The following is a 15,539-nucleotide window of genomic DNA, read 5'->3' as shown; positions in this document are numbered from 1 at the left end:
GTGCATTCCCAAGAATCGTAATCGTTTGCAACGGTCGTCTTCAAAATAGGGGCTTTTTACCGATGCAGTTTTGTTCTTTTCATTGGGAATACGTTGTGGGTACAAACCAATGGGCTTTTTCAGTTTGGAAAACAAAAAAGTTACAATGGGCCAGGGGTCCGAGGAATACGACACCATTGAAGTGTTGCTTTTGGCCAAATATTCGCAAACAAGCAAGGTAACTTCACCATATGCTACAATCAACATTCGGAATAAGTCTGTGCACTTAATTTTTTTTTTTTTCACACAAAATTTTACACAGGTTCTTTGATCCATTTTTTGTAATAAGCAAAAATCGAAGATGAAAACACGTCCCAGCAAAACAGCTGCCCTTGCCACCAGAAGTAAGAGACATAACTAACACCATCACGCAATAACATAATAGAAAATTTAATCGAAATGAATACTCGCCAACTCTTCACTTGTACAATATCTTACGATTCCGCTACGGTCCGATACACAAACTAGCATTATCCGGAACTAATTCGATGACGTCAAAAGTGAGGTTAGGCAATCCTTCACCATACTCGTGTGCGACAGAGAGTTCAAGGCTAGGTTGAAAGTAATAGATCAACTGCTACTTTGATGACAGCAACCTTGGCTAGAAAAATGCCTCAACAGTCAAAAAGCCTGATACTGATATTGATCTATAGTTTCTGAGAGTAGAAACCTCCACCAACGTCCTCCAAAGTCTTGAGTCATGCTTCACGCTGCAGCATATTCTTCTAAACTACATTTTTTCGGAGGCATGATAGCAAGAAAAAGGCCGCCAGACATTAGTTGGTCACATAATATATAGCCTTTTTATTAGTCAAACAAACGATTTTTCAAATATAAACCTCAAAATTTTTAAAATATTAAGCATGGTTTCAACTTTCTTCTGTACAAACCTCTTATTTTTTTTACTCATTAAATTTGAACGTAATTACTTTCTTCAATAAACTATGTTTCCCAGTCTATAAAACATCACGCCTGTATTCCCCCATTCCTAAGTGAAATCGCACTAGACCTAATCGCATTATAATAAAGTTACCTGTGCTCCTCACTTTGTCCTCACTCACTCTCTCTGAAAACTTCTTTCATAAATTCCTACATTTATTTTACGCCCCTCTATAAAAGTATTCCAGGCGAGCTCAATTCGCTTCACTTAATGTGCATTTTATTCACAAGGTGTCCAGTCAAATTCAATTTACTTTATACCTTCTCCACACAGAGAACTCCATAAAAGCAACTGGGCGGCACACACCCATGAAATTTAACATACACACATAAAGGAATTCATAAACGCGTGTTAAACACGTCCAGCCAGACGATAGAAAGCATAAAAGCGGAAGGGGAAAGAATTAAATAACAACAACATCCATAGTTAAAGTAGTGTGAAATTCATCGAGCAAAAGTACCAATTCCAACTACAACAAATACAATAACAGTATTTTGAAAGCGCAACATATAGCAAACCGGTCCAACTTGGTCCAAGCGAGTTGCAAAAGAACGCCACAGAGCTGCTCGGCAGCAGCGCGCCGTTTTAACGAATTCTCACACGCTCACCGAGTCACAGCGGCAGCCAGTATGGATCTACATAACTATAATAATAATATATTACATAGCAACATAACACTGCCATCCGCAACAACAACGCCAGCAACATCAACATATTTTACATACAGCATACCGGGTATGGATATCACACCGGGTCCGGTCGCCTTTACCTACGTCAGTGAGTTTTTATCGCTCATCACGCCAACGGAACTGCCACTCGGTAAGTTTATACGTAGACGACGTCTGTGTGTATGTGATTGCAGGAAGTGAATGATGATGGAAATGGTGCGAAAATATGAGTGAACGTGTGGTATGTATGTATGTGCCAACACACATGGTATGAGGGAAATGAAAGACTAAGAATTAAAGGTATGTTTATATACGTTTGATTGTTAAACTGCAAGAGAAATTGTGATAAGGATATATGAAATATTTGTCAGCTCAACTTTAAAGTCAGAGAAAACAAGAAAAAACGTTAACTTCGGCTGCACCGAAGCTAATATAGCCTTCACAGGTGCATTTCTTTTAGTAACTATGTGTTCACTTTTTTTTTGGGAGCTATATGCTATAGTTAGCCGATCTGAACAATTTCTTCGGAGATTACATTGTTGCCTTAGAAAATAAGCTGTGCCAACTTTTGTGAATATATCTTGTCAAATGCAAAAGATTTCCATACAAGAACTTTTTTCTGAGAGTTGCCTTAGATAAATAGTTTACATTGTTGCCTTAGAAAATAATCAAAAATTTCGTGAATATATCTTGTCAAATGCAAAAGTTTTCCATACAAGAACTTTTTCCGATCGTTCAGTTTGTATGGCAGCTATATGTTATAGTTAACCGATCTGAACAATTTCTTCGGAGATTACAGTGTGGCTTTAGCAAATAACCTGTACCAAATTTCGTGAATGTATCTTGTCAAATGCAAAAGTTTTCCATACAAGAACTTTTTCCGATCGTTCAGTTTATATGGCAGCTATATGCTATAGTTAGCCGATCTGAACAATTTCTTCGGAGATTACATTGTTGCCTTAGAAAATAACCTGTGCCAACTTTTGTGAATATATCTTGTCAAATGCAAAAGTTTTCCATACAAGAACTTTTTTCCGATCGTTCAGTTTATATGGCAGCTATATGCTATAGTTGGCCGATCTGAATAATTTCTTCGGAGACTACATTGTTGCCTTAGAAAATAATCCATGCCAAATTTCGTGCTGATATCTTGTCAAATGTAAAAGTTTTCCATACAAGAACTTGATTCCGATCGTTCAGTTTGTATGGCAGCTATATGTTATAGTGGTCCGATATCGGCAGCTCCGACAAATGAGCAGCTTCTTGAAGAGGGAATGACGTTTGCAAAATTTAAAAACTATATCTTAAAAAATTAGGGACTAGTTCGTATATATACAGACAGACGGACAAACAGACGGACATGGCTAAATCGACTCAGCTCAACATACTGATCATTTATATATATATTTTATAGGGTCTCCGACGCTTCCTTCTGGGTGGGTAGACTAGTCTGGGTTTGAAGTTAGCGTACTTATTATATGCTCCTTAAAGGTGGATTTCATTTTGAAGCGGGTCCAGTGAACCCTAGTAAAGTTGATCTCTTACTGCCAAAATTCGAATAACCTGGATATATTAACAACTGGATAGCAAGAGCTCAATACTTTAACCATTCCAACTTCTTCTTTTTTACTTTCGTATACATCGCTTACGTGGTCATAGCCGAGTTAACAACAGCGCCGCCAGGCGTTTCTTCTTTTTGCAATTTGGCGCCAATTTGAGGTACCAAGTGCAGCCAGGTCTTTCTCCCCCTGATCTCTTCAACGGAACGGAGTGCTTCCTCTTCCTTTTCTTCCACCGACGGGTACTGAAACGAAAATCTTCGAAGCTGGAGTATTCTCCTTCTTCCGAACAACAACTTCTGTTGCCAATGGGCATATGATCATAAATCTTCCGTCGAACCTTTTTCTCGAAAATTCGTAGCGCCGACTCATTAGATGATGTCATTGTCCTTGTCTCCGCAGCATATAGCAGGACGGGAATGATGAGGGACTTATATAATTTGGTTTTTGTTCGTCGGGAGAAGACATTACTTTTCAAGTGCCTACTCAGTCCAAAGTAACAACTGTTGTCGAAAGTGATTCTGCGTTGGATTTCAAGACTGATATTGTTGTTGTGGTTGATGCTGGTTCCAAGATAAACGAAAGTATCTACGACTTCGGAGTTATAACTGTAAACAGTGACTTGGGAGCCAATTCGCGAGCGCGACAATTGTTTTTTTTGATGACAGGATATATTTCTTCTTGCACTCGTTCACTACCGGACCCCCTTGTTTCGCTTCTTTGACCATCCTGGAGAAAGCAATTCTAACGGCGCGTTTATTGAGGCCAATGCTATCAATATTATCAGCTGTACACTTTTATAGAAGGTAGTACTTTCTCTATTTGTCTCTACAGCTCGTATTATTTTCTTCAGCATTCTAGCTATTTCCACCAATTTCTGAACTCCAAAAAGCTTGCTTGTCTAAGTGTAAGCGGCAGCCTTATAGCTTAGGTTAGTTTAGGACGGGTTACACCGGCTGGCTGTTACGCCATCCATAGACCTGCAGGTCCATTCCAATGCCAGATGGTGGTTCACTATTTCACCTGACCCGAAGTTTAAGATGCTCAGGGCGTCAGTGCTTTTTGTGAAATCCCTTGAACTGCGAAGATCCTAGATATCTAAGCGAAATTCTAAATAAGGTCGGATAGAAACAGAGGAGGTAGTCAAGCATCTTAGTTGTGACCAGTGGCTAGCTCAACAAATGTCCTGCAATCTTTTGGAGACCGTGTGAGTACCAAATATGCGAGCATTCCATCTCATCCCGATCTGTCTTTTAGCACTTTCGGAAATTTCATTGATGAACGGATGACGGTTTTGTCAATCTCATCAGATATTTCTTTTTCCAGAACGACTTTGTGATTCTTCTTATGTCGTTTCCTGTGTTATTAGCTATCTCAGCCGCTTTCCTAAAAGCAAAGACTTCAGCGAGAGGGCATGTGGTCTATTTTATCCCCGGACCTCCTGTCTATCAAGCTATGCCCGAAAGTTCTTGAGGAAAATTCAGCTAACGCCGCCAATTTTGCAACTGTCTGCGATGCCCAGGTTTTCACCGCAACGTTAATTGGTGGCAGGTTGAGTAATCTTTCAAGTGCAGTCGTTAGAGTGATTTTAATGCTCCTGTTATGCAAAGAGCAGCGAGCCGCTGTATTCAGCTTTGGGGATTCCATGACGGGCTCTTATAGCTCCTTGAAAAGAGTACCATATCTTACTGACAAGAAACTTACTCGATAAATGGCGGGTCAGCCGAATGTGAATTTCTTAAAAAAAAAATTTTTGCCGACTACCAGTCCTCTAAGTACAGTGTTGTCCCATTACCACGAAAAATATCATGGTTTTTAAAGTTATAGTCTGAACAAAGATAATGTTAACGATAGTATAACAATATTCCGTTTAAATATAGATGGTATAATCTACTCTCCAAGCTAACCGGAAGTATCGGCTCCCCAGGCACTCGAAGTACTAAGAATCCATTGCAGAGATTTCTGGCGAGTAAAAGCAAATGTCTTTCTCTTTTCTTTGCGATTTTCTTATTGTTTTGCTTCAACTTATTGTTAACCGTTAATACACTTTCTGTTGGATTCTTAAAAAATGCCATTGAAATGGACTTGGGTTGCGCTACTGCTAAAGTAAATAATAAATCATGATAAATCTGCTATTCAAAATTTAAGCTTCTTCTATGTTTTGTGGTCGCCCTATCTTATAAACTGAATTGCCTATTTTCATCTTATCCCAATTTAATAATAAACCAGTAGTGGTTACAACTGGAGAGAGAATACCATCTACCAGTTAATCCAACATGCAACTCGGCAAGTACATTGAACCTATGTCAACAACAACGGCGCTCCCCACACACTCTACAATGCGGCTCATATAAGTATTTCATGTTTACCAAACGATGGGGGGCGAAAGGCTTCCCACTAACCAAAACACGCACTAACAAATAACAATGCCGAAATTCACACGAGCACATCCAGACCCATACGTAACTAGCACGTACTGGAATATATGTCACTGCATGCCCTGCAGAGAATTCTGAGTTCGCGTGAGCTTAATAAATAATTTAAGAGCTTGGGTTTTTTGGAAGCCAAAAGATGTGCATATAGTTCTTTTTCTTTACTGGCGGAGACACCGCTCACGAGGTTATAGCCATGTTTGCAACAGCGAACCAGTCATTCCGAATGTAGTCAGGTCCTTCTCCACCTGGTCTTTCCAAATTCCTCTGCTTCCCCTGGCGGGTACTGCAACGAATACTCTCAGAGCTGGAGTGTTTTCATCCAATTCGATTTAATTCCCTGAACTATGTCATTGTCGTCTTTTATCTCTCTGACTCATCAGATGTTTTCATCGTTTATTCCTCTATACCATATAGCAGGACAGAAATAATGAGGGACTTATAGAGTTTGGTCTTTGCTCATCAATAGAGGACTTTACTTTTCAATGACCTACTCAGCCAGAAGTAGCATGTTGGCAAGAGTTATTCTGCGTGGGATTTCAAGGCTGACATTATTGTTGGTCTTAATACTGGTTTCAAGAAAGACGAAATTATCTACGACTTCGAAGTTATGACTGTCCATAGTGACGTGAGGAGATTCCTTTTTTGTGGATTGGGCAGAGAACACTTAAATACCAATCGTCGAGCATGCTTTCGTCCGACCATATTCTAAAAAGAAGCTGATGGATGCTCCTTATCAGTTCTTCGCCGCCGTGTTTGAATAGCTCGACCGGCAACCCATAGGCCCCCGCCGCTTTGTTGTTCTTCAGGCGGATAATTGCTATTCGAACTTCTTCCTGGTCGGACAATGGAACGTCCGCCGCATCGTCATCGATTTGAAAATGAGGCTCACCGTCTCCTGGGGTTATGCTTTCACCGCCATTCAGCAGGCTGGAGAAGTATTCCCTCCATAATTTCAGTATGCCCTGGACATCAGTCACTAGATCACCTCTGGAGGATCTACAAGAGTATGCTCCGGTCTTGAAACCTTCTGTTAGTCGCCGCATCTTTTCGTAGAATTTTCGAACATAAACCCTGCTGGCTAGCTTGTCAAGCTCTTTGTACGCGATCACGCGATTCGGCCTCTCTCTTTTTTTGTCTACAAATGCCTCACATTTAAAAGTTCACATTTCCTGCAGGGTATGTACCCGCACTAAACCCACATATGTACAAAGTGAATTAAGTCGCGCCTAAAATATATTATTCTGGACACTCAATTGGACATTTTAACGGCACAGTCGTGTCTAATTTCAGAATTTAGTGACGCCAGTTAAGTGCATTCAAGCGCGGCCACCATGTGGTGACTAAAACACACATGCATACAAACATACAGACATTTCTATATGCATGTGTGTATAGGGCAATGCCAGGGAAAAGCGTTGGGCGGCAAAGTGTGAAAACGAGCTGTTGAATTTTCGACACGCAACCCAATTGATGCACAGAGGTGATGGTAAAATATTTGCAGCAAAACGACACTCACACGCACACATTCACACACTTTCATTTATTTGTATTTTCATTTTCTATGTCCACTAATTTACATTTACACAACCCTTACCCACCGCATAGGCAATCAATTTTATATGCACATGTATGTTTATGTTTGTATGAGTGCTTGCATATTACGGCATTTTATTACCGAATTATAGTCAATGGCCCAAACTATTTATAGCTGTTGCAGCACGGACGGAATGGATGATGTATTTGCGCTCAATATTGTGCAACATGTGCAATTGTAGATATTGTGCGTCATGTGAGTGTCACCCACAATTGTTCGTCAGTACTTGGTCACAGTAAAATAACCGTTCGATTTTTTGCGATTTTATTTTGCATTATTGTACATTTATTGGCCACAGACTTTCACTGTAAGCTACTGGCAGCTAAGTCAGCTCCTATACTAAGCGAATCCTTGTTATTAGTGGCCCGTAGTAAGGAGTATTGTAAGACACTTAAAGTTCCCGTTTCTACCCGGATTTTCCAAGTCGTATAAGATAGAACTTATAATATTGATTTCCCTTCCTGAGAAGAGTGAAAAAGGGGGAGGTGGACAAGGACGCAGGTATACGGATGGGTTTACACTAGCTAATCGAGTAGAAGGTAGTGTATTTGCAGCAAAATTAGATACCAAAATCGTCTTCTCTTTACTAGACTACTGCAGTACCTTAAAAGCGAAGATCACAGCAATTAAAGAAAGACTTCTTGTTCTAACAACAAGGAATACATTTATATATACAGATAGCCAAGCGGCTTTGAAATCACCAAACCTTAAGGACTCATCAAATATAATGGCATAGTGCTTTGATGTCTTAGTGGATCTAACCTCACAATTCACTTTAAAACTGCAATGGGTTCCACGACATGATATGAATGGAGTATGGAGTATTGCAATTCGAAAGGAATGCATTGAGAACTTTAATAGTAGTGCTAACAGATCACTGTATAATTGACAGACATGCCGGCGGACTAAGAACACCATATAATGAGTATTGTAGAAAATGTCAAGAGGTAGACTTGAGAACATCGATTATGCAAATGCAAGACTTAGTATACTAATCATGAGGAGCACAGGATGGTTTAGGTTGAAAAGGGGACCTGAAAAAGTGCATTACAAAATTAACCGCGATAAGCAAGAATCAAAGTCGCGGTATACGATCCTTTACCGCCATAAATGGACAACCTGTCAACTGCCTTTTTTAAAAAATTATTGAATAGATCGCCGGTTTACATCCAACGCTTTCTGACTTACATAAAAGCATGACACGACTGGAAGATAAATTTGGCTGCACTTTATTAAATTCAGACTCGGACTGGACGAACACCGTCTAGCGTCACTGGAAACTGCCGTACATCACAAAATGTACGCTCACTGCAAGATTGCTGCAAATCAAGCTTCACTGCTACAATTTGACAACCAGTATCCAACGACTCAGGATTGCTGAGAAATATAGGCATATCAAATTATACACCGCATTTTAACTAAAAAAAAACTTTTTTCGGAGCCAAAATTTTAGTTAGGTAGGTAGGAGTGCTGTCACTTCGGTCTCAATAAGCGCTGGATGAGCCTCTTTGATGCAATATTGTGAACTTCTATAAACTCATCTTTGCGTTCAAACTACTTATAGTACTATATACGCTATGCTTTGTAGGCAGCCATTCAAGGTTTAATGCCTGATGTGACCCAAATATTTGTGTCTGGTTTGTGCTGGAGCTGGGCATTCACGTGGAAAATGGTTCCTTATTCCCTTCTAAATTGCAGCTGCGGCATATATTGTTATAGGACAGATTCATTTTTAGCGCGTGTTCTCCAAACGTTCAGTGCACAGTTATGGTACTGCAAGACTAAAAATACTATTCCTGGACCTATGGATCTATGATTGGTTCCAGTCTTATCATACTTGGACCATATCTGCCTCGTTATATTCCAGTTGGTTCCATCTGCTCTGAACTATTTGTTCAAAATTATTACAAAGTTCACTTTTGATCTTTCTCCGCGGCTCCTAGTTTGTTCAAGTCGTCTGTTTTTTCATTTCTGTGGCCGCGAATCCCAATTAAGAACAAATTGAGTTGACCCGCCAGTGAGCTTAGAGCCTATCTTAATTATAAACTACGCTGGAATTAATAAGTGACGTCGCCAAAGCCAACAGTGCTGCCTGGCTATCCATGTGCATGGCTGATTTCTGTATCCTCTCTTTGTTATTCACGACAGGCCCTCTCTATACCTAGTACTTTGGAAGATGCTGGCTATGTTTGGTAGTTGAATAAAGTGAGTGATTTCGGAATCATTGGAGTATACGACCGAACCTACCCCGCAATACATTTTCGACCTCTTCTCCATTCACGTCTGGAAGGTATCCTCAACCGGAAGTGGCTATTGAAATCTAAACTTGGGAGAATATAGTCTAATTCACTTATGTTTAGCTGATTGAGGATGGCGCAACGCTATTCTGCAGCCATGGTAAAACTTTCAAAGTAAAGAGGTCTATAAGCAGCTGATGCAGTGGTGTGTGTATTGAAAGCTACAGTCAGACATGACCAAATAGCACCGCTAACCCATTGACATGTGCTTTCTGTACTCCAGTTAATTTACTGATATTAAAGCGTTTCATTAATGCTGGATACCACACCAGTGCTCCGCATGTTAGAATTTGCCTAATGTCGGCCGTAAAAATCCAAAGAAATATATTTGGTTTAAGGCCCCCAGTAGTACTTTGCATATATCGTGGGCTTTATGCGCTTTATTCTGTCCTTTTTAAATTTTAATCTTCCAATTCAGTTTGGTGTCGATTTCAACCTCCAGATATTTCGCAGTGGAGGACAGAGGAATTGTTGTACCGCTGAGTGAGGGAAGATTAAACTGAGATATTTTGGTTTTGTCTGTGAAAAGCATCAGTTCCGTTTTACTAAGGTTAACACCTAGACCATTTTTCGTGACCTACACCTATGGGCTCAGTATTGGATTCAGCGTCCTCAACCAAAAAATCACGTGATAATAAATCGTGCACATAAAAAAAATTCATATCATTTGCTTGTACGTCATATGATTACATCTTATGTGAGCATCACATCACCATACCACATGTGATGTCGCATTATAGAAATTTCTATGTAAAAATGCTTCGCAAAACCATTTAAGCTCTTATCATTCAAGCTTTTTCGTTGTGATGTCACATCACGCCGACAATAAAGTATATTTTTTTGGTGTATGAGTGATGCTGTGGTGTGTGCGCAGGGTGTGGAAAAATTGTCCTTATTATAATTTCTTGAAAATCTTTGAATAACTACTTTTGTTTTCATATCTTTGATATTGCTGTATAAATATCCACATCACATCATGTAATCTTTATAAAATATCATATCATCATACATTTATCATGTAAAAATATAATTTTCTGATAAATCGTATGATTATACATCACTGTACAGTACATTACTGTATAAATCTACAGCATCACATCATGTGATCTTCACGTCGTGATAAAATATCATATGACAATCATCACACATTTATCATGTAAAAATATAATTTTCTGATAAATCATATGATCACACATCATGTGATCATCACGTCATCGATCATCATGTGATGTCACTTTCTAGAAATTTTCTTTTATGGTAATTATTCTTATCAACACCATGTAAAAATATAGAATTTGCTTGTACATCATATGATTTTGTATCATGTGATCATCACGTCATCATACATGGTGTGATGTCACAGGAATTTTTTGTATGGTAAGTATTCTTCTCAACACCATGAAGTTGGTTTATATTATATGATGTCATTTCACTTCAACAATAAAATATATATTTTGGTATGTGGTAGTGTTGTGTTGTGTGCGTATTGTGTGCAAATGTTGGCTTTATGTATTATATTTTCTTTAAAACATTGTAATAAATACTACTTTTGCTTACATATTTTTGTTATAACTGTATAAATCTTAAATTTTTTATATTTTCTGTCAGATTTGGTGCGCCAGTTCCTGCATTCCAACCTCACACTCATCGATTTTACCAAAGATGTAAGCGAAATCACTTAAAATTAAAAATAAAAATAATTTACAATAAATTTTTAATTGCTCGCTACCAACCTGTTGAATTTAAATAAAATTTAAATTTCTAAAATTACTTCCGCTTTTCTTTCTACTTTCGTCACTCTTGGTAGGCGATCAAAATCGAATCGGGCTTCATCGCACTCATGAGCATCTTCGCCATACTGGCGCTTGTGCCGCTCATCTCCACCTGCGCTTGGTGTTGCGGACGACGCGCCGACCAGGACGAAGCCGAATTCATACGCAACGCACCTGTCAACATACACGACGATTCGTTACAACAGGCGTTGAACTGTCGAAAGAGTGCGTCCGTGGTCACGCTCTGGATAACATTTCTGCTCTTGGCGTGAGTATGCCAAGCAAGTCAAAGCTATTTCATGGATATATTGAAAAATTTCCAATTTACTGTCTATGTTTGGCTATCTTGCTTTTTTTCTTCTCTTTTTTTGTTGACTATTTCACATTTTACATTTTGTTCCTGCAGGTTGAGCGATTTTTGCATATTTTATGCGAACAGCCGTCTGGCGGCCAACGTTGAAATGACACCCGAAATGGTCAAATCAACTGTGCACGACATGGAAGTATTCCTCAAAGACACACACTTACAAATCAAACATAAGTTGGATAATGGTTTTCATGTAGCTGTCGAAAAAGTTGTCAAAGATTTGGAAGGTCAGTATGCGTAGCCGTAGCCCGCAGTCAACTCTTTGTAGTTGTGTATGTGTGCCTACAAGTATATTGTCTCATGTTCCCTCCCTTTTTTTTTGCATCCAAAGTTATAATTCATATTTTACCCAAGCCATGTTGTCGCCTCCTTACGACTCGCTGCCGTTCTATGCACTCATATTATTTATTTGTTTCTCGTCCGTTTTGCTGCTGGCGGACATTCGTCTAACCAAACCCACTATCTGTCTGCCTGCCCAATGGACCTGCTTGTGCATAATGGACCTAACGGCATTGCTGGTTTATATGTTATTTCTGCTTTGCGCTGTGCAGACGTCGATGTACTCCTGGGGGAGCCAATTCAAGCGGAAATTTCAGCACACACTGGCATTGAGCTGGCATATGATTCATTGGCGACCATCAGCTTGGGTAAGGTGAAATTGTTGGGAAAATTATATCGTAAATGCTTACACAAGCCATAAGTGTACCTGCAGAAAGTGTGTAAAGAGAGTGAGATTATTTTTAAATTAGTCGGTTTGCTTGTAACGAGTACTCATAAATGACAGAGCGAAGTTCTAGGTTATGTTGCTATTGAAATAACTGTTACCAAAGCAATTTATTGCGTTAAAAAACAAAAATGAACTGGGTCATTGACGAAAAACTATTGTAACCCGATCGAAGATCTGCTATTTAATGGAGAGAATAACATATTAAATAATTTAAAGAGTCCTTTGTGTCAATAATTTTAAAGCTTGAGATGTCTTTTGCTATTTTGGAAACTTAAGAGAAGACGAAAGTGGAACAGATCTGTAGTTAGACTTGACCTTCAAGGAAAAATATATGGAAAAATTCATTTAAGCGATAGTCAGCACAGATTATCTTGAAAAAGGCAAAACCATACCGATAGTTAAAGCGAGCTGTTGAGACAGGCGTCATAACCTTGCCAGCCGTCTGTTGCATTTTTTCAGTCTTTGGAGCGGGTTCATCGTAAGCAGTCCACTCAGTTGACTGTCGATTGAATTTCGGAGTGAAATGATGGGGCCATGTTTCTTCCATTGTCACATATCGATACAAAAACTCGGGTTTATTACACTAGAAGATCTCCGAACCCTACTTCGAATCATCAACTCATCGTTGTTTTTGGTCAAGAGTGAGCTCCCACTTTGCACTGAGCTTTCTCAAATATTCGTGCTTGCCATCTCGAGCGACTTTACGATCATCCAAAATAAATTTTATTTTTTAGACTTTATTTTCATCGGAAACAATTTTTTTGGGCGTACTCTGCGTTCACGGTCTTCGGTGCTCACTTCACCACGTCTAAACTTAGCGTACCAATTCTTTCCTTGATGATTGATTTTCCTGAAGCAGTGTCCGGGAACTCGTCTTAAAGCCAAGTTTTTGCTCCAACTGTAATTTTTCCCCAAAGTTGCTTCACTCAAAAGGATTTAATTCACAAACCAATGATCCGACCGAGCACTCATCAGCAACGCGGTATAAAGGAACTGTGGGGCGGCATTTAAAGGTCCTTACATACAGCTGCAAACGAAACCATTGGTTTTCGGAAAAGGCAAAAGAACAACTGGTACGAGTTAGAGTACCGCGCCGCCGTGGAGAGAAAACAGACTGCCTACCTCGCGACGTTACAATCAACCAAAATACCTGCGGGATGGGACAAATACCGAGAGCTGAAGAGTGAAGCGATACGCATTTGCAGACAAAAACAGAGAGAGGCCGAAAATTCTACGAAAAGATGCGGCGACTAACGAAGTTTTCAAGACCGTATCATACTCTTGTAGAACCCACAGAGGTGATCTAGTGCCTGATGCCCAGAGCGTACTGAAATTATGAAAGGAACACTTCTCCAGGCTGCTGAATGGAGGTGAAAGCATAACACCAGGAGATTGTGTACCCGATTCCCAAATCGATGACGATGTAGCACACGTTCCATTGCCCGACCAAGAAAAACCACGAAGCGACGGGGCCGTTGGATTGCCGTCCCAGCTATTCAAATTCGAAGAACTGTAGTACGAAAATATGCCCAGAATCCACAAAAAGGGAGAACCCACAATCTGCGCCAACTACAGTGGGATAAGCCTTCTCAACATCGCATATAAGGTTCGAACGTACTGTGTGAAAGATGTAGCCCACCATCAACAAAACAATTAGACCTGATCAGTGTGGCTTTAGGCCTGGAAAATCAACAGCTGACCGGATATTCACCATGCGCCAAGTCTTGGAGAGGACCCGTGAAAGGACTGGATAAGGAAGCGAAGCGTATCGGTCTGATTGTGAACAAGGACATGACGAAATATCTCCTGTCATCAAACAAACAGTCGTCGCACTCGCGGCTTAGCTCTCACGTCACTGTTGACAGTCATAACTTCGAAGTCGTAGATAATTTCGTCTATCTTGGAACCAGTATTAACACCAACAGCAACGTCAGAAAGAACCTGCGGAAGATTTATGGTTCTTTGCGCATTGGCCACGACAAATGCCAGAGTCGATGGAACGATGAGCTGGACGAGATATACGACGGCATTGACATAGTTCAGAGAATTAAGAGGCAGGCTAGGACACGTCGTCCGATTGGATAAAAACATTGCAGCTCTGATAGTTCAGTATCCGGTATTGGAGAAAAACAGGGCTGCACTTGTAATCCCCAATTCCCGCCAAACAGCGAAAAGGAAGAACGACTAGCGGGCAAAATGCTCCGCTCTGCGTAAATAACTAACCGAGTGTGAGTAATCAGTTGGCATTTCCCCATAGCTTACATCACTAACGGCAGTCATGCAATTCTGTCAAATGCGAGGAAATCTGTTCCACTTGTACTATTATAAATTTACAAGCACTCGAGAGCATATTCCTATTATGTATTGGATTCTAAACTCGACATGCTTTGTAATAATAAAAAGGATACTCCCAGTACAGTAATATGTACTGTTATGTGTATAGAGTTGTGTATTACAAGTAACATAATCTAACAAAATATTTATTTTAAGATCTTATCTGTATTTGTTGTAATATGTTTTATTGCGCGCATTATGAAGTTAGACAAGTTATGGCTTGTTGGAGTAGAGTCCTTGCCTTGACATACCGAAGCGTAATACCACACTCATACGCGAGTATTTCTGCATGTACTTCACAATTGTGCTGGGCTTTATTATGACTTGCCGAAGTTGTGAAGTCACTTTTGTGTCTGTTTATTCATGTTTTTTATTACTTTTTTACTAATTTTTTTAAACTTTATTTCCTCTCAACACACAGCCAATGCAGAGTTGATATATCGTGTACTAATGCTGCAGGAGACAGTGGGGCGTGCTTTGAAGATTTCGCAAGAGGCCGCAGCACGCATGGAGGAACTGCAAATACAACTGTCCGTGCTGCAACGACAGTGCACCTATCGCGACCGACCGCTCTGCGACACGCTGCGCATACGAAGCTTCGAGGAGAATGGCATTATTGATGCCCTCAAGACGGTTGGTTAGCCAAATGCATGTTTTGTATGTTGTAGTTTGTAGTTACAAACGTATGTACCTTCAATTCTAACGGTAGTTTGACAGCAACAACAACGTAGTGTGACAGTTATTTGTGCATTTGTTGTGTGGAATTTTTTTATATTTAGAAACAATTTTCTTTACTTTTTCTTTCGT

General features: G+C 39.8%; 1 protein-coding gene across 3 annotated transcripts in view; it reads left to right on the top strand.

Annotated features, from left to right (window-relative positions):
* The first annotated feature begins 1,252 nt into the window (after positions 1-1,252).
* LOC126756672 (prominin-2) overlaps positions 1,253-15,539 on the top strand; it is a 29,365-nt gene continuing 15,078 nt past the window's right edge. For all 3 annotated transcript variants that reach the window (XM_050469910.1, XM_050469909.1, XM_050469908.1), the window contains exons 1-6: positions 1,253-1,798; positions 11,141-11,196; positions 11,340-11,572; positions 11,711-11,898; positions 12,223-12,318; positions 15,154-15,365. In XM_050469910.1, coding sequence (XP_050325867.1) covers positions 1,609-1,798; positions 11,141-11,196; positions 11,340-11,572; positions 11,711-11,898; positions 12,223-12,318; positions 15,154-15,365 — 975 coding nt within the window. In that variant the 5' untranslated portion in view covers positions 1,253-1,608. The remainder of the gene's footprint in view (positions 1,799-11,140; positions 11,197-11,339; positions 11,573-11,710; positions 11,899-12,222; positions 12,319-15,153; positions 15,366-15,539) is intronic.

The sequence above is a fragment of the Bactrocera neohumeralis genome, chromosome 4 (genome assembly GCF_024586455.1).
Source record: "Bactrocera neohumeralis isolate Rockhampton chromosome 4, APGP_CSIRO_Bneo_wtdbg2-racon-allhic-juicebox.fasta_v2, whole genome shotgun sequence".
Taxonomy (NCBI): Eukaryota; Metazoa; Arthropoda; class Insecta; order Diptera; family Tephritidae; genus Bactrocera; species Bactrocera neohumeralis.
This window is presented reverse-complemented; position numbering and strand designations above follow the sequence as displayed.